This window comes from Oncorhynchus nerka, linkage group LG24 (genome assembly GCF_034236695.1).
Source record: "Oncorhynchus nerka isolate Pitt River linkage group LG24, Oner_Uvic_2.0, whole genome shotgun sequence".
In the NCBI taxonomy this organism is placed as follows: Eukaryota; Metazoa; Chordata; class Actinopteri; order Salmoniformes; family Salmonidae; genus Oncorhynchus; species Oncorhynchus nerka.
This window is the reverse complement of record NC_088419.1, coordinates 17,142,288-17,168,323: the sequence shown is the minus strand read 5'-3', so window position 1 is coordinate 17,168,323 and position 26,036 is coordinate 17,142,288. Positions and strand designations below refer to the sequence as shown.

The following is a 26,036-nucleotide window of genomic DNA, read 5'->3' as shown; positions in this document are numbered from 1 at the left end:
ACCAGCTAACCATTCCATAATATATCAAGGGTGTGTGATTACTGGACTGAATACCAGCTAACCATTCCATAATACGACAAGGGTGTGTGGTTACTGGACTGAATACCAGCTAACCATTCCATAATATATCAAGGGTGTGTGGTTACTGGACTGAATACCAGCTAACCCTTCCATAATACGACAAGGGTGTGTGGTTACTGGACTGAATACCAGCTAACCATTCCATAATACGACAAGGGTGTGTGGTTACTGGACTGAATACCAGCTAACCCTTCCATAATATATCAAGGGTGTGTGGTTACTGGACTGAATACCAGCTAACCATTCCATAATACGACAAGGGTGTGTGGTTACTGGACTGAATACCAGCTAACCATTCCATAATATATCAAGGGTGTGTGGTTACTGGACTGAATACCAGCTAACCCTTCCATAATATATCAAGGGTGTGTGGTTACTGGACTGAATACCAGCTAACCATTCCATAATATATCAAGGGTGTGTGGTTACTGGACTGAATACCAGCTAACCCTAATCCTTCCATAATACGACAAGGGTGTGTGGTTACTGGACTGAATACCAGCTAACCCTTCCATAATACGACAAGGGTGTGTGGTTACTGGACTGAATACCAGCTAACCATTCCATAATACGACAAGGGTGTGTGGTTACTGGACTGAATACCAGCTAACCATTCCATAATATATCAAGGGTGTGTGGTTACTGGACTGAATACCAGCTAACCATTCCATAATACGACAAGGGTGTGTGGTTACTGGACAGAATACCAGCTAACCATTCCATAATACGACAAGGGTGTGTGGTTACTGGACTGAATACCAGCTAACCCTTCCATAATATATCAAGGGTGTGTGGTTACTGGACTGAATACCAGCTAACCATTCCATAATACGACAAGGGTGTGTGGTTACTGGACTGAATACCAGCTAACCATTCCATAATATATCAAGGGTGTGTGGTTACTGGACTGAATACCAGCTAACCATTCCATAATATATCAAGTGTGTGTGGTTACTGGACTGAATACCAGCTAACCATTCCATAATACGACAAGGGTGTGTGGTTACTGGACTGAATACCAGCTAACCCTTCCATAATACGACAAGGGTGTGTGGTTACTGGACTGAATACCAGCTAACCCTTCCATAATACGACAAGGGTGTGTGGTTACTGGACTGAATACCAGCTAACCCTTCCATAATATATCAAGGGTGTGTGGTTACTGGACTGAATACCAGCTAACCCTTCCATAATATATCAAGGGTGTGTGGTTACTGGACTGAATACCAGTTAACCATTCCATAATACGACAAGGGTGTGTGGTTACTGGACTGAATACCAGCTAACCCTTCCATAATATATCAAGGGTGTGTGGTTACTGGACTGAATACCAGCTAACCCTTCCATAATACGACAAGGGTGTGTGGTTACTGGACTGAATACCAGCTAACCATTCCATAATACGACAAGGGTGTGTGGTTACTGGACTGAATACCAGCTAACCCTTCCATAATATATCAAGGGTGTGTGGTTACTGGACTGAATACCAGCTAACCATTCCATAATACGACAAGGGTGTGTGGTTACTGGACTGAATACCAGCTAACCATTCCATAATATATCAAGGGTGTGTGGTTACTGGACTGAATACCAGCTAACCCTTCCATAATATATCAAGGGTGTGTGGTTACTGGACTGAATACCAGCTAACCATTCCATAATATATCAAGGGTGTGTGGTTACTGGACTGAATACCAGCTAACCCTAATCCTTCCATAATACGACAAGGGTGTGTGGTTACTGGACTGAATACCAGCTAACCCTTCCATAATACGACAAGGGTGTGTGGTTACTGGACTGAATACCAGCTAACCATTCCATAATACGACAAGGGTGTGTGGTTACTGGACTGAATACCAGCTAACCATTCCATAATATATCAAGGGTGTGTGGTTACTGGACTGAATACCAGCTAACCATTCCATAATACGACAAGGGTGTGTGGTTACTGGACAGAATACCAGCTAACCATTCCATAATACGACAAGGGTGTGTGGTTACTGGACTGAATACCAGCTAACCCTTCCATAATATATCAAGGGTGTGTGGTTACTGGACTGAATACCAGCTAACCATTCCATAATACGACAAGGGTGTGTGGTTACTGGACTGAATACCAGCTAACCATTCCATAATATATCAAGGGTGTGTGGTTACTGGACTGAATACCAGCTAACCATTCCATAATATATCAAGTGTGTGTGGTTACTGGACTGAATACCAGCTAACCATTCCATAATACGACAAGGGTGTGTGGTTACTGGACTGAATACCAGCTAACCCTTCCATAATACGACAAGGGTGTGTGGTTACTGGACTGAATACCAGCTAACCCTTCCATAATACGACAAGGGTGTGTGGTTACTGGACTGAATACCAGCTAACCCTTCCATAATATATCAAGGGTGTGTGGTTACTGGACTGAATACCAGCTAACCCTTCCATAATATATCAAGGGTGTGTGGTTACTGGACTGAATACCAGTTAACCATTCCATAATATATCAAGGGTGTGTGGTTACTGGACTGAATACCAGCTAACCATTCCATAATATATCAAGGGTGTGTGGTTACTGGACTGAATACCAGCTAACCCTTCCATAATACGACAAGGGTGTGTGGTTACTGGACTGAATACCAGCTAACCATTCCATAATACGACAAGGGTGTGTGGTTACTGGACTGAATACCAGCTAACCATTCCATAATATATCAAGGGTGTGTGGTTACTGGACTGAATACCAGCTAACCCTTCCATAATACGACAAGGGTGTGTGGTTACTGGACTGAATACCAGCTAACCCTTCCATAATATATCAAGGGTGTGTGGTTACTGGACTGAATACCAGCTAACCATTCCATAATATATCAAGGGTGTGTGGTTACTGGACTGAATACCAGCTAACCATTCCATAATACGACAAGGGTGTGTGGTTACTGGACTGAATACCAGCTAACCCTTCCATAATATATCAAGGGTGTGTGGTTACTGGACTGAATACCAGCTAACCATTCCATAATACGACAAGGGTGTGTGGTTACTGGACTGAATACCAGCTAACCATTCCATAATATATCAAGGGTGTGTGGTTACTGGACTGAATACCAGCTAACCCTTCCATAATACGACAAGAGTGTGTGGTTACTGGACTGAATACCAGCAAACCATTCCATAATATATCAAGGGTGTGTGGTTACTGGACTGAATACCAGCTAACCATTCCATAATATATCAAGGGTGTGTGGTTACTGGACTGAATACCAGCTAACCATTCCATAATACGACAAGGGTGTGTGGTTACTGGACTGAATACCAGCTAACCATTCCATAATATATCAAGGGTGTGTGGTTACTGGACTGAATACCAGCTAACCATTCCATAATATATCAAGGGTGTGTGGTTACTGGACTGAATACCAGCTAACCATTCCATAATATATCAAGGGTGTGTGGTTACTGGACTGAATACCAGCTAACCCTTCCATAATATATCAAGGGTGTGTGGTTACTGGACTGAATACCAGCTAACCATTCCATAATACGACAAGGGTGTGTGGTTACTGGACTGAATACCAGCTAACCATTCCATAATACGACAAGGGTGTGTGGTTACTGGACTGAATACCAGCTAACCATTCCATAATATATCAAGGGTGTGTGGTTACTGGACTGAATACCAGCTAACCCTTCCATAATACGACAAGGGTGTGTGGTTACTGGACTGAATACCAGCTAACCATTCCATAATATATCAAGGGTGTGTGGTTACTGGACTGAATACCAGCTAACCATTCCATAATATATCAAGGGTGTGTGGTTACTGGACTGAATACCAGCTAACCATTCCATAATATATCAAGGGTGTGTGGTTACTGGACAGAATACCAGCTAACCATTCCATAATACGACAAGGGTGTGTGGTTACTGGACAGAATACCAGCTAACCATTCCATAATACGACAAGGGTGTGTGGTTACTGGACAGAATACCAGCTAACCATTCCATAATATATCAAGGGTGTGTGGTTACTGGACTGAATACCAGCTAACCATTCCATAATACGACAAGGGTGTTTGGTTACTGGACTGAATACCAGCTAACCATTCCATAATATATCAAGGGTGTGTGGTTACTGGACTGAATACCAGCTAACCATTCCATAATATATCAAGGGTGTGTGGTTACTGGACTGAATACCAGCTAACTCTTCCATAAACTACCAAGGGTGTGTGGTTATTGGACTGAATACTAGCTAACCCTTCCATAAACTACCAAGGGTGTGTGGTTACTGGACTGAATAGCAGCTAACCCTAGCCTTCCATTATAAATACATGTGAAATAAATAAAATGAATAATAATAATATGACAAGTGTGTGTGGTTAAAAAAAAGTTAATTTGTAAATTGTTATTTTTTTTGTACTGGCTACTGGACTGAATACCAGCTACTGTAAGGTCACAAATATAGTGGACCAACAGTTCTTTCAGAAAGTATTCACACCCCTTGACTTTTTCCACATTGTATTTTGTTACAAGGAGGGATCTTGTCATACATTTTCAAGGATATTTAAGTAAAACCTGTAACTCGCCACTCAGGAACATTCACTGTCTTCTTGGTAAACAACTCCAGTGTAGATTTGGCCTTGTGTTTTAGGTTATTGTCCTGCAGTAAGATTATTTAATCTTACAGCAGGAAGGATTTTGCCTGTGCTTAACAGGATTTAAAAATACCCTTTCATGTTGTCCTGGTTTCCAGTGGTTTGCAGAAGAGGATGTCTTCCTTAATTGACCCCCCATAAACGCAACAGACATATACCAGGAGCTGTGCCAGGCCCGCCACATCGGTTTACTCATCCAGCTGTAAAGCATAGAATTCACTGGCTTGTATGCAAAGCAGTAATTGTTTCAAACATCTCCTGCCATGTCACTGATGCGTCGTGAAACAGTGTTGTTTGATGAAAGCATTGTCTGTACAGGTTTTTGGGCCTTTTCCCCCAGCATTGTCCCAACCATATCCGCGGCAGCAGGAAGAATTCTCCAGAATAGTATGGGCCTGCCTGTCCTAGCCACTCGGTAGCTCACCATATCAGACACTTCGAGACCCTTCTTATTAATGGTATCTGTTGCCTTTATACATGTCTTACTACGTCGACTTAATTCTCGCTCAAAAAACTCCTAAGACTTATTTTCCAAATTGGCATGTTTGGTTTCTAAATGTCTGCTCAAGAGTGAAGGTTTCAATGCGTTGTGAGATAGTACTTTTGTATATATAACACTGTGTCTGAGGAAAGGCACTACTCCCAATATAAGTGAACCCCAAATCAATGTAGTTCTCATCATATTTGTGCCTCTGATGGTCCAACGTCCCTGTCTGTTGTTCGGCGTTTTCCCGGGTAAATGGGCAGTAGCTCTTTGACTGAATCAGATTCACAACTGTCAGTGTCCATGCTAGCTGGACTTACAACAAATGTAGAATTACTGATACTAGCATTGGATGTGCACGTGGAAGCAGAACAACTTGTGTCGTCGACAGGTGCAGGTGTAGTAGAGCTGGTAGTAGCAGTACTACTGGTAGAGCTGGTATGTGTCTCTATGGACGCGGGCCTTACTTTTCTTAACCATTTATCCGTTTTCAAACAAATGGAATGAGCAGCAGCTACGTTTGGCTTCATACAGACCGTTAGTGGAATTCCTGCGAGAGAATAATGGTTAATGTGAATGGATGTTAGGACCGTTAGTGGAATTCCCACGAGAGAGTAATGGTTCATGTGAATGGATGTTAGGACCGTTAGTGGAATTTCCACGAGAGAGTAACGGTTAATGTGAATGGATGTTAGGACCGTTAGTGGAATTCCCACGAGAGAGTAATGGTTAATGTGATTGGATGTTAATTATTTGACTAGGCTACCTGTATTTGACATTGTGTTGTTATTTCACTGAACACTAGATGGGGCGGCAGGGTAGCCTAGTGATTAGAGCGTTGGACTAGTAACCGGAAGGTTGCAAGTTCAAATCCCCGAGCTGACAAGGTACAAATCTGTCGTTCTGCCCCTGAACAGGCAGTTAACCCACTGTTCCCAGGCCGTCATTGAAAATAAGAATTTGTTCTTAACTGACTTGCCTGGTTAAATAAAGGTAAAAAAAAAAGATGTTTTAATGTTATTTCTGGATGTGAAACGAGGCTACTCAAGCGAGACAAAAACTCACCCAAATGTATAGCCCCTTTGAAAAATATATATGGACTGTCTGAAAATGTATTAATAATATCAATAATATTTTATGTATTTATTTTAAAAAATGCTTTAGGGTTTCCAGACAGTGCAGTGGTTCCTTTAGGGGTTCCAGACAGTGCAGTGGTTGATTTAGGGGTTCCTGACAGTGCTGTGGTTCCTTTAGGGGTTCCTGACAGTGCTATGGTTCCTTTAGGGGTCCCTGACAGTGCTGTGGTTTCTTTAGGGGTCCCTGACAGTGTAGTGGTTCCTTTAGGGGCCCCTGACAGTGCAGTGGTTCCTTTAGGGGTCCTTGACAGTGCAGTGGTTCCTTTAGGGGTTCCTGACAGTGCTATGGTTCCTTTAGGGGTCCCTGACAGTGCTATGGTTCCTTTAGGGGTCCCTGACAGTGCTATGGTTCCTTTAGGGTTTCCAGACAGTGCAGTGGTTCCTTTAGGGGTTCCAGACAGTGCAGTGGTTGCTTTAGGGGTTCCTGACAGTGCTGTGGTTCCTTTAGGGGTTCCTGACAGTGCTATGGTTCCTTTAGGGGTCCCTGACAGTGTTGTGGTTTCTTTAGGGGTCCCTGACAGTGTAGTGGTTCCTTTAGGGGCCCCTGACAGTGCAGTGGTTCCTTTAGGGGTCCTTGACAGTGCAGTGGTTCCTTTAGGGTTTCCAGACAGTGCAGTGGTTCCTTTAGGGGTTCCAGACAGTGCAGTGGTTGCTTTAGGGGTTCCTGACAGTGCTGTGGTTCCTTTAGGGGTTCCTGACAGTGCTATGGTTCCTTTAGGGGTCCCTGACAGTGTTGTGGTTTCTTTAGGGGTCCCTGACAGTGTAGTGGTTCCTTTAGGGGCCCCTGACAGTGCAGTGGTTCCTTTAGGGGTCCTTGACAGTGCAGTGGTTCCTTTAGGGGTTCCTGACAGTGTGATGGTTCCTTTAGGGGTCCCTGACAGTGCTATGGTTCCTTTAGGGGTTCCTGACAGTGATGTGGTTCCTTTAGGGGTCCCTGACAGTGCAGTGGTTCCTTTAGGGGTTCCTGACAGTGCTATGGTTCCTTTAGGGTTTCTAGACAGTGCAGTGGTTCCTTTAGGGGTTCCTGACAGTGCTGTGGTTCCTTTAGGGGTCCCTGACAGTGCAGTGGTTCCTTTAGGGGTTCCTGACAGTGCAGTGGTTCCTTTAGGGGTCCCTGACAGTGTAGTGGTTCCTTTAGGGGTCCCTGACAGTGTAGTGGTTCCTTTAGGGGTCCCTGACAGTGTAGTGGTTCCTTTAGGGGCCCCTGACAGTGCAGTGGTTCCTTTAGGGGTCCTTGACAGTGCAGTGGTTACTTTAGGGGTCCCTGGCAGTGCTATGGTTACTTTAGGGGTCCCTGGCAGTGCTATGATTCCTTTAGGGTTTCCAGACAGTGCAGTGGTTCCTTTAGGGGTTCCTGACAGTGCTTTGGTTCCTTTAGGGGTCCCTGACAGTGCAGTGGTTCCTTTAGGGGTTCCTGACAGTGCAGTGGTTCCTTTAGGGTTTCGAGACAGTGCAGTGGTTCCTTTAGGGGTCCCTGACAGTGTAGTGGTTCCTTTAGGGGTCCCTGACAGTGCAGTGGTTCCTTTAGGGGTCCCTGACAGTGTAGTGGTTCCTTTAGGGGTCCCTGACAGTGCTATGGTTCCTTTAGGGGTTCCTGACAGTGCTGTGGTTCCTTTAGGGGTCCCTGACAGTGCAGTGGTTCCTTTAGGGGTTCCTGACAGTGCTATGGTTCCTTTAGGGTTTCTAGACAGTGCAGTGGTTCCTTTAGGGGTTCCTGACAGTGCTGTGGTTCCTTTAGGGGTCCCTGACAGTGCAGTGGTTCCTTTAGGGGTTCCTGACAGTGCAGTGGTTCCTTTAGGGGTCCCTGACAGTGTAGTGGTTCCTTTAGGGGTCCCTGACAGTGTAGTGGTTCCTTTAGGGGTCCCTGACAGTGTAGTGGTTCCTTTAGGGGCCCCTGACAGTGCAGTGGTTCCTTTAGGGGTCCTTGACAGTGCAGTGGTTACTTTAGGGGTCCCTGGCAGTGCTATGGTTACTTTAGGGGTCCCTGGCAGTGCTATGATTCCTTTAGGGTTTCCAGACAGTGCAGTGGTTCCTTTAGGGGTTCCTGACAGTGCTTTGGTTCCTTTAGGGGTCCCTGACAGTGCAGTGGTTCCTTTAGGGGTTCCTGACAGTGCAGTGGTTCCTTTAGGGTTTCGAGACAGTGCAGTGGTTCCTTTAGGGGTCCCTGACAGTGTAGTGGTTCCTTTAGGGGTCCCTGACAGTGCAGTGGTTCCTTTAGGGGTCCCTGACAGTGTAGTGGTTCCTTTAGGGGTCCCTGACAGTGCAGTGGTTCCTTTAGGGGTCCCTGACAGTGTAGTGGTTCCTTTAGGGGTCCCTGACAGTGTAGTGGTTCCTTTAGGGGTCCCTGACAGTGCAGTGGTTCCTTTAGGGGTCCCTGACAGTGTAGTGGTTCATTTAGGGGTCCCTGACAGTGTAGTGGTTCCTTTAGGGGTCCCTGACAGTGTAGTGGTTCCTTTAGGGGTCCCTGACAGTGCAGTGGTTCCTTTAGGGGTCCCTGACAGTGTAGTGGTTCATTTAAGGGTTTCTAGACAGTGCAGTGGTTCCTTTAGGGGTCCCTGACAGTGTAGTGGTTCCTTTAGGGTTTCTAGACAGTGCAGTGGTTCCTTTAGGGGTTCCTGACAGTGCTGTGGTTCCTTTAGGGGTCCCTGACAGTGCAGTGGTTCCTTTAGGGGTTCCTGACAGTGCTATGGTTCCTTTAGGGTTTCTAGACAGTGCAGTGGTTCCTTTAGGGGTCCCTGACAGTGTAGTGGTTCCTTTAGGGTTCCCTGACAGTGTAGTGGTTCCTTTAGGGGTCCCTGACAGTGTAGTGGTTCCTTTAGGGGCCCCTGACAGTGCAGTGGTTCCTTTAGGGGTCCTTGACAGTGCAGTGGTTACTTTAGGGGTCCCTGGCAGTGCTATGGTTACTTTAGGGGTCCCTGGCAGTGCTATGGTTCCTTTAGGGTTTCCAGACAGTGCAGTGGTTCCTTTAGGGGTTCCTGACAGTGCTGTGGTTCCTTTAGGGGTCCCTGACAGTGCAGTGGTTCCTTTAGGGGTTCCTGACAGTGCAGTGGTTCCTTTAGGGTTTCTAGACAGTGCAGTGGTTCCTTTAGGGGTCCCTGACAGTGTAGTGGTTCCTTTAGGGGTCCCTGACAGTGTAGTGGTTCCTTTAGGGGTCCCTGACAGTGTAGTGGTTCCTTTAGGGGTCCCTGACAGTGCAGTGGTTCCTTTAGGGGTCCCTGACAGTGTAGTGGTTCCTTTAGGGGTCCCTGACAGTGTAGTGGTTCCTTTAGGGGTCCCTGACAGTGCAGTGGTTCCTTTAGGGGTCCCTGACAGTGTAGTGGTTCCTTTAGGGTTTCTAGACAGTGCAGTGGTTCCTTTAGGGGTCCCTGACAGTGTAGTGGTTCCTTTAGGGGTCCCTGACAGTGTAGTGGTTCCTTTAGGGGTCCCTGACAGTGTAGTGGTTCCTTTAGGGGTCCCTGACAGTGTAGTGGTTCCTTTAGGGGTCCCTGACAGTGTAGTGGTTCCTTTAGGGGTCCCTGACAGTGCAGTGGTTCCTTTAGGGGTCCCTGACAGTGTAGTGGTTCATTTAAGGGTTTCTAGACAGTGCAGTGGTTCCTTTAGGGGTCCCTGACAGTGTAGTGGTTCCTTTAGGGTTTCTAGACAGTGCAGTGGTTCCTTTAGGGGTTCCTGACAGTGCTGTGGTTCCTTTAGGGGTCCCTGACAGTGCAGTGGTTCCTTTAGGGGTTCCTGACAGTGCTATGTTTCCTTTAGGGTTTCTAGACAGTGCAGTGGTTCCTTTAGGGGTCCCTGACAGTGTAGTGGTTCCTTTAGGGTTCCCTGACAGTGTAGTGGTTCCTTTAGGGGTCCCTGACAGTGTAGTGGTTCCTTTAGGGGCCCCTGACAGTGCAGTGGTTCCTTTAGGGGTCCTTGACAGTGCAGTGGTTACTTTAGGGGTCCCTGGCAGTGCTATGATTACTTTAGGGGTCCCTGGCAGTGCTATGGTTCCTTTAGGGTTTCCAGACAGTGCAGTGGTTCCTTTAGGGGTTCCTGACAGTGCTGTGGTTCCTTTAGGGGTCCCTGACAGTGCAGTGGTTCCTTTAGGGGTTCCTGACAGTGCAGTGGTTCCTTTAGGGTTTCTAGACAGTGCAGTGGTTCCTTTAGGGGTCCCTGACAGTGTAGTGGTTCCTTTAGGGGTCCCTGACAGTGTAGTGGTTCCTTTAGGGGTCCCTGACAGTGTAGTGGTTCCTTTAGGGGTCCCTGACAGTGCAGTGGTTCCTTTAGGGGTCCCTGACAGTGTAGTGGTTCCTTTAGGGGTCCCTGACAGTGTAGTGGTTCCTTTAGGGGTCCCTGACAGTGCAGTGGTTCCTTTAGGGGTCCCTGACAGTGTAGTGGTTCCTTTAGGGTTTCTAGACAGTGCAGTGGTTCCTTTAGGGGTCCCTGACAGTGCAGTGGTTCCTTTAGGGGTCCCTGACAGTGTAGTGGTTCCTTTAGGGGTCCCTGACAGTGTAGTGGTTCCTTTAGGGGTCCCTGACAGTGCAGTGGTTCCTTTAGGGGTCCCTGACAGTGTAGTGGTTCCTTTAGGGGTCCCTGACAGTGCAGTGGTTCCTTTAGGGGTCCCTGACAGTGTAGTGGTTCATTTAAGGGTTTCTAGACAGTGCAGTGGTTCCTTTAGGGGTCCCTGACAGTGTAGTGGTTCCTTTAGGGTTTCTAGACAGTGCAGTGGTTCCTTTAGGGGTTCCTGACAGTGCTGTGGTTCCTTTAGGGGTCCCTGACAGTGCAGTGGTTCCTTTAGGGGTTCCTGACAGTGCTATGGTTCCTTTAGGGTTTCTAGACAGTGCAGTGGTTCCTTTAGGGGTCCCTGACAGTGTAGTGGTTCTTTAGGGTTCCCTGACAGTGTAGTGGTTCCTTTAGGGGTCCCTGACAGTGTAGTGGTTCCTTTAGGGGCCCCTGACAGTGCAGTGGTTCCTTTAGGGGTCCTTGACAGTGCAGTGGTTACTTTAGGGGTCCCTGGCAGTGCTATGGTTACTTTAGGGGTCCCTGGCAGTGCTATGGTTCCTTTAGGGTTTCCAGACAGTGCAGTGGTTCCTTTAGGGGTTCCTGACAGTGCTGTGGTTCCTTTAGGGGTCCCTGACAGTGCAGTGGTTCCTTTAGGGGTTCCTGACAGTGCAGTGGTTCCTTTAGGGTTTCTAGACAGTGCAGTGGTTCCTTTAGGGGTCCCTGACAGTGTTGTGGTTCCTTTAGGGGTCCCTGACAGTGTAGTGGTTCCTTTAGGGGTCCCTGACAGTGTAGTGGTTCCTTTAGGGGTCGCTGACAGTGCAGTGGTTCCTTTAGGGGTCCCTGACAGTGTAGTGGTTCCTTTAGGGGTCCCTGACAGTGTAGTGGTTCCTTTAGGGGTCCCTGACAGTGCAGTGGTTCCTTTAGGGGTCCCTGACAGTGTAGTGGTTCATTTAGGGGTCCCTGACAGTGTAGTGGTTCCTTTAGGGGTCCCTGACAGTGTAGTGGTTCCTTTAGGGGTCCCTGACAGTGCAGTGGTTCCTTTAGGGGTCCCTGACAGTGTAGTGGTTCCTTTAGGGGTCCCTGACAGTGTAGTGGTTCCTTTAGGGGTCCTTGACAGTGTAGTGGTTCCTTTAGGGGTCCCTGACAGTGTAGTGGTTCCTTTAGGGGTCCCTGACAGTGTAGTGGTTCCTTTAGGGGTCCCTGACAGTGTAGTGGTTCCTTTAGGGGTCCCTGACAGTGCAGTGGTTCCTTTAGGGGTCCCTGACAGTGTAGTGGTTCATTTAGGGGTCCCTGACAGTGTAGTGGTTCCTTTAGGGTTTCTAGACAGTGCAGTGGTTCCTTTAGGGGTCCCTGACAGTGTAGTGGTTCCTTTAGGGGTCCCTGACAGTGTAGTGGTTCCTTTAGGGGTCCCTGACAGTGTAGTGGTTCCTTTAGGGGTCCCTGACAGTGTAGTGGTTCCTTTAGGGGTCCCTGACAGTGCAGTGGTTCCTTTAGGGGTCCCTGACAGTGTAGTGGTTCCTTTAGGGGTCCCTGACAGTGTAGTGGTTCCTTTAGGGTCCCTGACAGTGCAGTGGTTCCTTTAGGGGTCCCTGACAGTGTAGTGGTTCCTTTAGGGGTCCCTGACAGTGTAGTGGTTCCTTTAAGGGTTTCTGACAGTGTAGTGGTTCCTTTAGGGTCCCTGACAGTGTAGTGGTTCATTTAGGGGTCCCTGACAGTGTAGTGGTTCCTTTAGGGTCCCTGACAGTGTAGTGGTTCCTTTAGGGGTCCCTGACAGTGTAGTGGTTCATTTAGGGGTCCCTGACAGTGCAGTGGTTCCTTTAGGGGTCCCTGACAGTGTAGTGGTTCCTTTAGTGTAGGTTCCCTGACAGTGTAGTGGTTCCTTTAGGGGTCCCTGACAGTGCAGTGGTTCCTTTAGGGGTCCCTGACAGTGTAGTGGTTCCTTTAGGGGTCCCTGACAGTGTAGTGGTTCCTTTAGGGGTCCCTGACAGTGTAGTGGTTCCTTTAGGGGTCCCCCTGACAGTGTAGTGGTTCCTTTAGGGGTCCCTGACAGTGTAGTGGTTCCTTTAGGGGTCCCTGACAGTGTAGTGGTTCCTTTAGGGTCCCTGACAGTGTAGTGGTTCCTTTAGGGTCCCTGACAGTGTAGTGGTTCCTTTAGGGGTCCCTGACAGTGTAGTGGTTCCTTTAGGGTCCCTGACAGTGTAGTGGTTCATTTAGGGTCCCTGACAGTGTTCCTTTAGGGTTTCTAGACAGTGCAGTGGTTCCTTTAGGGGTCCCTGACAGTGTAGTGGTTCCTTTAGGGGTCCCTGACAGTGTAGTGGTTCCTTTAGGGTGGTTCCTTTAGGGGTCCCTGACAGTGTAGTGGTTCCTTTAGGGTCCCTGACAGTGCAGTGGTTCCTTTAGGGGTCCCTGACAGTGTAGTGGTTCCTTTAGGGTTTCTAGACAGTGCAGTGGTTCCTTTAGGGGTCCCTGACAGTGTAGTGGTTCCTTTAGGGGTCCCTGACAGTGTAGTGGTTCCTTTAGGGGTCCCTGACAGTGTAGTGGTTCCTTTAGGGGTCCCTGACAGTGTATTGGTTCCTTTAGGGGTCCCTGACAGTGTAGTGGTTCATTTAAGGGTTTCTAGACAGTGCAGTGGTTCCTTTAGGGGTCCCTGACAGTGCAGTGGTTCCTTTAGGGGTCCCTGACAGTGTAGTGGTTCATTTAAGGGTCCCTGACAGTGTAGTGGTTCCTTTAGGGGTCCCTGACAGTGTAGTGGTTCCTTTAGGGGTCCCTGACAGTGCAGTGGTTCCTTTAGGGGTCCCTGACAGTGTAGTGGTTCCTTTAGGGGTCCCTGACAGTGCAGTGGTTCCTTTAGGGGTCCCTGACAGTGTAGTGGTTCCTTTAGGGGTCCCTGACAGTGTAGTGGTTCCTTTATGGGTCCCTGACAGTGTAGTGGTTCCTTTAGGGGTCCCTGACAGTGTAGTGGTTCCTTTAAGGGTCCCTGACAGTGTAGTGGTTCCTTTGGGGGTCCCTGACAGTGTAGTGGTTCCTTTAGGGGTCCCTGACAGTGTAGTGGTTCCTTTAGGGGTCCCTGACAGTGTAGTGGTTCCTTTAGGGGTGCCTGACAGTGCAGTGGTTCCTTTAGGGGTCCCTGACAGTGTAGTGGTTCCTTTAGGGGTCCCTGACAGTGTAGTGGTTCCTTTAGGGGTCCCTGACAGTGTAGTGGTTCCTTTAGGGGTCCCTGACAGTGCAGTGGTTCCTTTAGGGGTCCCTGACAGTGTAGTGGTTCCTTTAGGGTTTCTAGACAGTGCAGTGGTTCCTTTAGGGGTCCCTGACAGTGTAGTGGTTCCTTTAGGGGTCCCTGACAGTGTAGTGGTTCCTTTAGGGGTCCCTGACAGTGTAGTGGTTCCTTTAGGGGTCCCTGACAGTGTAGTGGTTCATTTAAGGGTTTCTAGACAGTGCAGTGGTTCCTTTAGGGGTCCCTGACAGTGCAGTGGTTCCTTTAGGGGTCCCTGACAGTGTAGTGGTTCATTTAAGGGTCCCTGACAGTGTAGTGGTTCCTTTAGGGGTCCCTGACAGTGTAGTGGTTCCTTTAGGGGTCCCTGACAGTGTAGTGGTTCCTTTAGGGGTCCCTGACAGTGTAGTGGTTCATTTAGGGGTCCCTGACAGTGCAGTGGTTCCTTTAGGGGTCCCTGACAGTGTAGTGGTTCCTTTAGGGGTCCCTGACAGTGTAGTGGTTCCTTTAGGGGTCCCTGACAGTGTAGTGGTTCCTTTAGGGGTCCCTGACAGTGTAGTGGTTCCTTTAAGGGTCCCTGACAGTGTAGTGGTTCCTTTGGGGGTCCCTGACAGTGTAGTGGTTCCTTTAGGGGTCCCTGACAGTGTAGTGGTTCCTTTAGGGGTCCCTGACAGTGTAGTGGTTCCTTTAGGGGTGCCTGACAGTGCAGTGGTTCCTTTAGGGGTCCCTGACAGTGTAGTGGTTCCTTTAGGGGTCCCTGACAGTGTAGTGGTTCCTTTAGGGGTCCCTAACAGTGTAGTGGTTCCTTTAGGGTTCCCTGACAGTGTAGTGGTTCCTTTAGGGGTCCCTGACAGTGTAGTGGTTCCTTTAGGGGTCCCTGACAGTGTAGTGGTTCCTTTAGGGGTCCCTGACAGTGTAGTGGTTCCTTTAAGGGTCCCTGACAGTGTAGTGGTTCCTTTAGGGGTCCCTGACAGTTTAGTGGTTCCTTTAAGGGTCCCTGACAGTGTAGTGGTTCCTTTAGGGGTCCCTGACAGTGTAGTGGTTCCTTTAGGGGTCCCTGACAGTGTAGTGGTTCCTTTAGGGGTCCCTGACAGTGTAGTGGTTCCTTTAGGGGTCCCTGACAGTGCAGTGGTTCCTTTAGGGGTCCCTGACAGTGTAGTGGTTCCTTTAAGGGTCCCTGATAGTGTAGTGGTTCCTTTAGGGGTCCCTGACAGTGCAGTGGTTCCTTTAGGGGTCCCTGACAGTGTAGTGGTTCCTTTAAGGGTCCCTGATAGTGCAGTGGTTCCTTTAGGGGTCCCTGACAGTGTAGTGGTTCCTTTAAGGGTCCCTGACAGTGCAGTGGTTCCTTTAGGGGTCCCTGACAGTGTAGTGGTTCATTTAAGGGTTCCATACAGTAGAGTGTTGATAGTAAATCTAGACCATTCATTGGGTATGACTCAGTTTTGACACATCGACTGACCTCTATTTATTTGTCCTGGAGGATGTTTACCTTATAATCCTCTGCTTGGACTTAATGTTGAAATGCTTGTGGTGACGGTATTGCAAAACCATGCCCGCCGTTTGATCATGTGCGTAAGTGGTCCCCAAACCTCAGCTGAGTGAGCGAGCTACGTGCGTTATCAAACTGACATTTTTTTTTGCCTAGTGCCAAAAGCTTGCTGCATAGGGCCGCCGCACTGGGCTCGTCTCTGAAGCCAGGGGAGCAGAATGATTGCGAGAATGGGGGGGATCTGGAGAAGATGGGTGGGGGGAGGTGTCAGGCAGCAGCAACAAACACACACACAGCTAGGGGTGGGCTGGGGAGAATGGAGTGGGAGGGAGTGGCAGGGGGCAGATGCTGTGCTGTATCTTGTGTCAGTATAGCATAAGCCCCCTGCCACTCCCTCCCACTTCAAAGCTGGAGGTTACGGTTGCATAACACGGCTAATGTCAACCCCATCGCATGAGATGAGACCCTCCCCGGGATCCTTGACGCTGGCTGCCATTTTCCCTCTGAGTTCGAGGCATCAGCTAAACAATCACCCATTACAGCTGATTTGAACCATCTTTCACGACCAAGCACTCTGTCACCGAGACCAGCCTGCTCAGTTGAATGGGTGTGAAATGAAAGTAAATAGCAGCGTCGGATAAGATTGAATGGGGTCAACGTGCCCTTATTCATCTGATCTATTTTAACACTTCTCTGTATATGACATTTATTTGTCCTGGGCCTCCGTATCCCCTGTGCACACACAGACAAGTAAACACACACATGTATGCCAAACACACACACTCACACACATACCTGGTCCAGTGGATCCTCTGCATATAAAGGCATCAGTGGGAAATCAGGCTACTGGAACTCTACTGTGAGGGAGGAGAGAGAGTGAGGAGAGGAGACATGGAGTGAAAGAGAGAGAGAGAGAAGAGGGAGGAGAGGAGACAGGGAGTGAGAGAGAGAAGAGGGAGGGAGGGAGGGAGGAGAGGAGGCAGGGAGGGAGAGAGAGAGAGAGCAGAGAGAAGGAGGGAGGAGAGGAGGGAGGGAGAGAGCAGAGAGAGAGCGAGGAGAGGAGGCAGGGAGGGAGAGAAAGGGAGGAGAGAAGGAAAGAGAGAGAGGAGAGGAAGGAGAGGAGGCTGGGAGGGAGAGAGAGAGAAGAGAGAGAAGGAACAGAGGAGGTAGGGAGCCAGAGGGAGGAGAGGGAGAAGATGAGGCGGGCAGAGAGGGAGGGAGGAAAGAGAAGGAGAGAAAGAGAGAGAGAGCGAGAGAGAAAGAGAGAGAGAGAGAGTGAGCAAGAGACAGAGAGAGAGAAGGAGAGAGAGAGAGAGAGAGAGAGAGAGAGAGAGAGAGAGAGAGAGAGGAGAGAGAGAATGAGCAAGACAGAGAGAGAGAGAGAGAGAGAGAGAGAAGGAGAGAGAGAGAGAGAGAGAGAGAGAGAGAGAGAGACAGAAAGGCAGACAGACAGAGACACATTAATTCCCCAGACTCCCCACTCCTCTGCCAATACAGGGACACATTCAGTCCTCAGAGTCTCCCCAATCCCCTACTGCCCATCTGACTTCACATGGACATAGTGGACATAAGTTTGTTCCCAGTTTGTTATATGAATATATGCAGAGATAGGACTTTATGCATTGCAAATTTACGAGACCAAATATAATTTTAGGTTCAATGATCTGTTAAAGTGAATGACAAATGTTTCTGTAGAATCATTCAAACTTTCTTCACTTTCTATATCAATATGAATAGTAATCTCGAATAAGAATAAAAATGCGAATAAGAATTTCTCATCTCAAGAAAATGACAACAGCATACAAATGATCTGCTTTATGTTTGTGTGAGGACCAAAACTCCCAACACAAAGACATAAAACATGAGAACCGAGTAAAACGAAGAAGACAGTGTGATTTGTGGGTGTTGAAATTATTAGTTATTACACCTCAATCTGGCCCATTCTCCTGGATGGATGAATTTCAGGGGCTGAAGCAACCATTTTGTGCCTGTATGATTAACGGCAATGAGAAGAGCCAGGTCATTAATGAGATTCAGTGCTGCTGTAATAAAGGCCTAGACAGACATGTTTTTCTGTTTCCTGTGGAAAATGAGTTGGCTAAACGCAACGAGCCCGGAGACTGGAAACGTGAGGAGCTGAATCATCAACAGTCACAAGTGGAGGCTCCAGATAAATCACTGTGTTGTGTGTGTTAACTAAAAGCTGGCATAATGTACCAGTGCCGCAACACTCACCACACCGTCACCCTCCCAGCGTTCATTTATTCCAATGAATGTGTTTTCCCACTTTTCTTAAGAGAATGGCAAAATAAAGGATGCATTGCTAAGATGATTCTGTGAAATGATAATAGCCTGTTCTGAAGTTGCAACAAGGGATGAAAGTAGGGGAGGAGCGGAGACAGAGAGAGAGAGAGAGTTAGAGAACGAGAGAGAGAAAGAAAGAGACAGAGAGAGAGTTAGAGAACGAGAGAGAGAAAGAAAGAGACAGAGAGAGAGAGAGTTAGAGAACGAGAGAGAGAAAGAAAGAGACAGAGAGAGAGAGAGTTAGAGAACGAGAGAGAGAAAGAAAGAGACAGAGAGAGAGAGAAAGAAAGAGAGGGAGGGAGAAAAAAATGAACTAATCTAGCTTCTCCACATTTGTTCCTTACACTCACTAAATTAATGTTGGGATTTGATATTATGGCCATGTCTCATTGATGTTATGATTTCAGATTGTTTTTATCAAATAAGAGTGAAAATATTATGCTGTCCAGCTGGTTTCTCTGTAGCTGCTTGAAACAACTGCTAGCACTCTGACCAGCTCCCATTGGATCAACAACTATCACATCCATCGAACATTTTCATTTCCAGTTGGAATTTAACCTGTGTGGCCTTGGATATGTGCTTTCTGTCAAATAAGGATTTCTGGCAGTTCTAGGAATGCAAATGTTTAATTGTAAAATAACCAGCACATTTGAAATAGGAGAGTTGAAACCTATGAACAGACTTAAAATACATTTACATTTACATTTAAGTCATTTAGCAGACGCTCTTATCCAGAGAATGTACTTAGCGACAGTACAATCCGACTATATCCATTATTGACAAGAGCTATGCACAAATTAGACTGGTAGAGACTATTATGGACCAAGACTAGAATGCATTTTGGTACTGTTGTCTGCTGTTACTTGTTGCTTAATTAAAAGGGAAGTTAAGGATTTTACAAAAATATTTTACAACTTGATGTTAGATGTTTTTTAACCCTGAAAGTAGTCTATGGACCAGGGGAAACTGTAATCCATGGTTCGCTTTTCTCTAAACAGCCACTACAAACTTCAGTTAACTTTAGCCACCGCTAGCTAAAAATCAATGTGAGTGATATGTGCATGTTTTTACATAAACTTGAAGAATCCTGAACGTCCCCTCTTATAACGATTTTGTGATGATTTTATTAACTTTTTCTTTGTCCAGAGCTACTTTCTCCATCCTTAAGCAATGGAGAATGATGAAAGGAAGAATTTCAGAATCCATTTCCTCCTTCTTCCAAGAAAATGACAACCCTGGGTTTGTGAGGTGGTGAGAGCTGAGCCAAAGACAGAGAGGTCAAACAACCAACCTTGATGATTACTGAGAGGAAGTCAAACAGCAACAGGGACCGAGCGATGGTCCGGGACAACAGTGAGTGAAGGATGCAAGGTAATGGCATAAGACGCATTAGGAGGAGCCAAGCCTGTCGCAGCATACTCAGGTCGGACAGGAAATGGAGCGGAAAAGAGGACGAGGGGAGTGGAGAGGAGAATCACTCGAATGAAGGTGGGACTTTGTCAGCGCTTTGACATGGGCTTATGTAAAATGTGTCATGGCGTGGGCTTGGTCAGTTAAGGAGGAGTTGCCTAAACTTTTATTTGCCCTGCCTTGACCATATTTCCGTAACATTATGAAAAAGTTATCGAAAAAGGTTTGTAAAACTATACTGAAGAAACATGCTGATTCTGTTATAATGCATCAGATTTAGAAGTCATAAGTATCTATGAACTGCTTATAATACACAAAGAAAATAGTATATAAACTGATTTATAATACATTCTAAGGGACTCATACAATACATTCTTAAAACAAGTAACAATACATTATAAATGTACACCCTAAGTAAAGTGTAACTAGTTTCTAATATAGGATTGTGATACAAACTACTGTATGTAAAATCCTCAATGCAATTGTTTTTTAAATGGTTGTTGTTGTTCAGAGTTTATAAGTTAGCTTGTTGTTTAGCTAAGCTGTTAAAAATGACCATTATTACACTACTTCTGGACAAACTGGAGTGTCTATTTAAGACACCAAACGTGCAGAGAATAGACTTGGATACTCAGCTGACAACTTTGTTTGAAGATCCTACTGCTATTTGTCTGGGGGCGGTATCAACGTGTGTGCAGGCGTGTGGAAGGCGTTGGACGGCAGATGCTGTAGTCATAGGAGGGATGGACCCTCTTCCTGATGCAGCAGCACCTACTGTTGTGACCCTCTGCTGATCTCAAGGTGTGAAGGAGATGTCTATGACTGGCTCTATTTGAGGCAATGTGGGTCTCCGTTTTGTTTCACCAAGCAGTTAAGAAATAATGTGATGAACTGAGATTTTGACTTTCAACTTGGGTAACCAGTACCACCGAATCATGATGTAAATAAATAAAAATTACAATAACAAAAAATTGTAGTCAATTTCCAATTAATAAACTTTATTAAGAAGATTAGACAAATCAGTGGTAGGATGATAAAAAAAATCCAACTCATAAAGAAATAGGACTGTCTTAAAAGTGTCTGTGGTTATATCTGGATCACAAATATGTGATTTACTGAATAGTCTTTATGCTGAAGAGGTCAAACAATGAGACGTTGTTTAAAACATCATGAGATGCTACTTATATTTTTGAAGGATTTTTAAAGCATTTCACTAAGGTTCATTGAAACTTTTTTTGATTGAATCACTTCAGATGGATTTGAATTAAAACACTTCTTAGGGATCGGCGTCCCGTCCCGGACAGTTGTAAATCATGCAGCACCTTGTGTCACGATTGCAGAATTTAGAGAAACAACAAATGTCGGTACATATAAGTGTCTTATATCGGCTGAAAGCTTCAATTCTTATTAATATAACTGCATTGTCCAATTTACAGTAGCTCTTACTGCGAAAAAATGCCATGTTATTGTTTGAGGAGAGCTCCTAACAACAAAACACTTTTTCACAGCGATAGTTTTTATAAATTCACCTCTGAAGGTAAAATGTGTACTTACATTCTGAAATCTTGCTCTGATTTATCATCCAAAGGGTGCCAGAGATAACATGAAGTGTTGTTTTGTTAGATAAAATCCTTTTTCATATCCTAAAAAGGTCCATATAGCACGCACGATCAATTTTGTTTTTCCACTCGTTCAATTTGCAAAGAAAGGAATCTGTGAAACTCTAACCCTAAACATTGTTTCAGCCAGTCAAATCACGTTCGTATGTATTCGTCAGAGATCCTAGAACGTAACCAGACTTCACACATATTTGGTCAGAGAGCGAAACCTTCATGGCACGCTGAAGAAGTGGGCGGTCTTCACTTGAACGACTAAATTTGCCAAATAAGCACCAATCGGGGTCAAACAAATCCAGCTAGATAGCCAATGAGCTGAGATTTATGGGAGTATCCAGAAACCATGTATCTGTTGGAAAATGTAGCTATTAACCTTGTGCGACAGCATGCCTTTTCCTTTTGGACAAAAATGATAAGAATATTCAGAGTTATGAAGTTATGAAAACTGGTTGTTTTGCAAATTTTGAACTTATAACATGCTACTAATACTGGAAAAGCTAAATCAAAGTACAAGTATACAGATTGTACGATATTCTTGCAGAAAACGTCATATAAATGCAAATGTCTCCTTCACGACTTGCCCAAATGTACCTGGGTGACTTCACACTAAATGTCATGTAGATCGCTCATACTTCAAGATATCCTTCGGAAACTTTGCACATACAGTGCTGCCATCTTGTGGACACCATCGGAATTGCAACCAGTGGGACCTTTCTCTTTCATTTCAAAGATGGTGGTAGAAAAAAACGGTTGTTTTTTTCTTTGTATTTTCTATTGTGTTATATTCTCCTACATTCAATTCACATTTCCACAAACTTCAAAGTGTTTCCTTTCAAATGGTACCAAGAATATGCATATCCTTGCTTCAGGGCCTGAGCTACAGGCAGTTATATTTCGTATGTCATTTTAGGCGAAAATTGGAAAAAAAAGGGGGCTATCCCTAAGAAGATGTGCCTTCTGACGTCATGAATCTGACGTCATGAAGATGCTGTTTTCTGGTTATAGATTTGTTTTCTAGTTGAGGAATCAGCAAATAAACAGATTACAAGCAGTTAAAGACACCCTTTTTCTTGATGTCATCAAGAAGTCATATTTTGGTTGTTATATAGTAAAATAACCAGATTACAGCCAGTTGTAGACATTTTTCTGGATCCTAAAAAGGCATTGAAAAATCTATTTTCAACCAACCCAAACAAAGACATACAGCGCCTTCAGAAAGTATTCAGACCCCTTGACTTATTCCACATTTTGTTGTGTTACAACCTGAATTCAAAATAGATTAAATTACTGTTTTTCCTCAACAATCTACATAATGAAAAGATGAAAACATGTTTTTAGATTTAAACATTTTTTTATTAAAAATGAAATACACAAATATATAATTTACATAAGTATTCACACCCCTGTGGCAATACTTTGTAGAAGCATCTTTGGCAGCAATTACAGCTTTGAGTTGTCTTGTGCAAAGCTGATACAGACATACCCATCTGTATTTGGGGATTTTCTCAAATTTTCTCCAATCCTTGCAGATTTTCTCAAGCTCTGTTAAGGTAGATGGGGAGTGGCGGTGAAAAAGAATCTTCAAATCTTTCCACAGATTTTCAATGGGATTCAAGTCTGGGCTTTGGCTGGGCCATTCAAGGACTTTCACATTCTTGTTCTGAAGCCATTCAGTGTTGCTTTAGCTGTATGCTTGGGGTCATTGTCCTGTTGGAACGTAAATCTTCGCTCCAGTCTGAGGTTGTTTGAATCAATCAGGTTCACATCAAGGATTTGCCTGTATTTGGCTCAATTCATTGTTTTCTCTATCCTTACCAGTCTCCCAGTCCCTGCCAGCTGAAAATCCTCCCCATAGCATGATGCTGCCACCACCATGCTTCACGGTAGGGATGGTGTTAGACGGGTGATGAGCTGTGCCTGGTTTTCTCAAGACAGCGCTTTGCATTCAGGCCAAAGAGATCTCAGAGTCTTTCACATGTTATTTATCAAATTCCAGGCGTGCTGTTGTCTTTTTCTCAGGAGTGGCTTCCTTTTGGCCACTCTCCAATAAATCCCAGATTGGTGAAGTAATGTAGAGTCTGTTGTTTTTCTGGCAGGTTCTCCCATCTCAGACAGGGAACTCTGTAGTCCTGTCAGAGTGGTCATTGGGTTCTTGGTCACCTCCCCTCCCTTGACCGGTTGCTCAGTTTGGTCTGACGGACAGCACTAGGCAGAGTCTGGGTACTTCCATATATTTTTCAATTTCCCAATGATGCAGACCACTGTGCTCTTGAAAACGTTCAACACTCTAGAAATGGTTTTATACCCTTCCCCAGACATATGCCTCATCACAATTATATCTCAAAGATCTGTTGACAGTTCATTGGACTTCATGGTATAGTTTCTGCTCTGACAGGCACTGTCAACTGTGGGTCCTTACAGACAGGTGTTTTTCTTTCTAAATAATGTCCAAACAATTGAATTGGCCACAGGTGGACTCCAATCAAGTTGTAGCAACATCTCAAGCATGATCAAAGAAAATTGGATGCACCTGAGCTCAGTTTGGAGTGTCCTAGCAAAGGTGTATCAATACTTATGTAAATGAGATATTCCTGTATTTCACTTTCAATACATTTGCAAAAATATATAAAAACACGTTTTCATGTTGTTATTATGGGGTATTGTGTGTAGATAGGTGATACATGTTTGTTTTTTGGTTTGTTAATCTATACCAAATTCAGGCTGTAACGTAACTAAATGTGGAATAAGTCATGGGGTATGAATACATTCTAAAGGCACTGTGACTGTAACCACTTTTGCCTGCTGGGCTACGAGCCAAACTAACCCATTTCAAATCTCCCTCTGATAACATTTAAGAGCATGACATCCATAGGAATATATTATTTAGGTACCAAAACATCAGGTGAGTTAGCATAAATTAGGATCTTCAATTCCATGTAATGCACTGGTATCCAGCGCCCTAAAGCATACAATAATGTTATAAAGTGCAGCAGTGAACAAGATTAGACTGTCTACTATGCACAAAGTGAGCCCACATGATCTGAGTAAAACCCTATTATGAAAACATAAAACAGATGAATAGCAAACATACAGTAAAACAATTATACACACAAGAAAAAAAGCATTAAAAAGAAAATGACAAAACGTAGCACAATGTATGATTGATTTTGTGGTTTGAGAGATAAATACAGTAAGTAACTAAAGCAAATCAAATTTAGTTTTTAGAACACTTTCACTAATAAAATTGGTTCTTCCCTAGTAAGTACATTGCTTAAATACAGTATCCATATTACAAATATATTTACATTTATTTAATGGATGATTATTGGGAGTCACACTTCAATACGTCCCTTTCTTCTTTGTGAAAAAGAGACAAACTTCACTCACCAAACTTAAAATCAGGTTTTGTTAAGTCATGTGGCTTATCATGATGCACAGTTTCTTAAAATACATAATCCCTCCATTTCGCATAAAAATATTTGTCTCTCACAGTGTAACGTGTCATCTTATCGTTCAAACAATCTGCACATGGTGAAGAGCAATAACTTCAACCTTAAATACGGCAAACGGTGAAGGGATGCTGAAAATATAGCAGGGATATAGTTCACAGGTGCAAAACTTCGGTCTTCGAGGCCTATTCTTGTTTTTGGAAAATCAGTGGCATTGATCGATCATTTAAAAGTGCCAGGCAAAAACACATCACCCCAGGACAGGGATCCCCTGAGGACTGTAAGTTGAGCACCCCTGATTTAGATCTTGGTTTAGTCCATCGAAAATAGTCCAACAGTATTAGGGTCCTTCCATGCGGTAGACAAGAGGTGTGGGTTGGTTCTTTTAAGCATTGAGTCCTCCAGACTTCTAGATGGAGCTGCGCCGCTTGCTGTGTCCTAGTCTGTACGGGGTGAGGCTGTGCAGGCCCGTGGACACAGAACTGATGACGGAATGGGGGTGGTGCATGCTGTAGACGCAGCCGTTGGAGTGAAGGGGGTGGAGGGCGTCGGAGGAAAAGGCCTCCCCCTGCTCCATGTAGGTGTCAGAGGTGGACAGGTCCCTGGGGATGATCATGGGGATGGAGTACTGCAGCTTCTCCCTGCTCTTGTACCACAGGCAGGAGCACATGGACTGGAAGTGGAGCACCTCCGCATACACGTTACGCAGCCCCCGCCCCGCTCCCCCAACACCACCGTTTCCGCCCCCTCCTGGTCCTCCCGTTCCTCCAGCTCCCCCACTGCACCCTGAGGCAGCCGAGGAGGAGGAAGGCGGGTCGGGGGCGCAGCCCGGGTGGTTGTGCCCTCCTGCCTGGCCATTCTGGGAGAGGAGGGCGCGCTGCTCGGCATCCCGCTTCTCGTCCTCCGCGTTCATGGTCATGAAGCGCAGCACAACCAGGTTGAGGAAGGCGCCAATCACAGTCAGGCCGGTGAGGATGTACATGAAGCAGAAGGCCACGTACTTGGGGTTTGTCTGCAGAGCCTGGTCCTTCTGCAGCGCCACGTAGTCTCCGAAGCCGATGGTGGTGAGCGTGATGAAGCAATAGTAGTAGGCGTGGAAAAAGCTCCAACCCTCAAAGTGGGAGAAGGAGAGCGCACCCACGCACAGCGTGCTCATGCAGGAGATGAAGCCGATGGCCACCATGTTCACCATGGAGACCTCGGTGCGCCGCATGCCAAGGCAGTTCTTCAGGCGATGCAGCAGATAGCGCACCAAGGTGTTGATGCGCTCGCCCAGGCTCTGGAACATGACCAGGGTGAGAGGGATGCCCAGTAGGGCGTAGAGCATACAGAACACCTTCCCCCCGTCTGTGCTGGGGGCAGCATGGCCGTAACCTAGGACAGAGAAGAGACAGGGGTAGAGAGTCAGTGGGATGGAACAGACTAAATATAGGCAGTTTCTTCAGTTAGTTAGTCAATTTAGTTATTTGAGTTACTTAGTTGAGTCAGTTGAGTTAGTCAGTTGAGTTAGTTGAGTTACTTAGTTGAGTTATTTTAGTTACTTAGTTGAGTTATTTGAGTTACTTAGTTGAGTCAGTTGAGTTAGTAGGTTGAGTTGAGTTAGTTGAGTTACTAAGTTGAGCTATTTGAGTTACTTAGTTGAGTCAGTTGAGTTAGTTGTTACTTAGTTGAGTCAGTTGAGTTAGTCAGTTGAGTTGAGTTAGTTGAGTTACTAAGTTGAGCTAT

The 26,036-nt window shown here is 45.8% G+C and overlaps 1 protein-coding gene across 1 annotated transcript in view; it reads right to left on the bottom strand.

Annotated features, from left to right (window-relative positions):
* Window positions 1-20,227: 20,227 nt before the first annotated feature.
* Window positions 20,228-26,036, bottom strand: part of kcnk3a (potassium channel, subfamily K, member 3a) — a 70,992-nt gene continuing 65,183 nt past the window's right edge. The window contains exon 2 of the mRNA XM_029631018.2: window positions 20,228-25,685. Coding sequence (XP_029486878.1) covers window positions 24,721-25,685 — 965 coding nt within the window. The 3' untranslated portion in view covers window positions 20,228-24,720. The remainder of the gene's footprint in view (window positions 25,686-26,036) is intronic.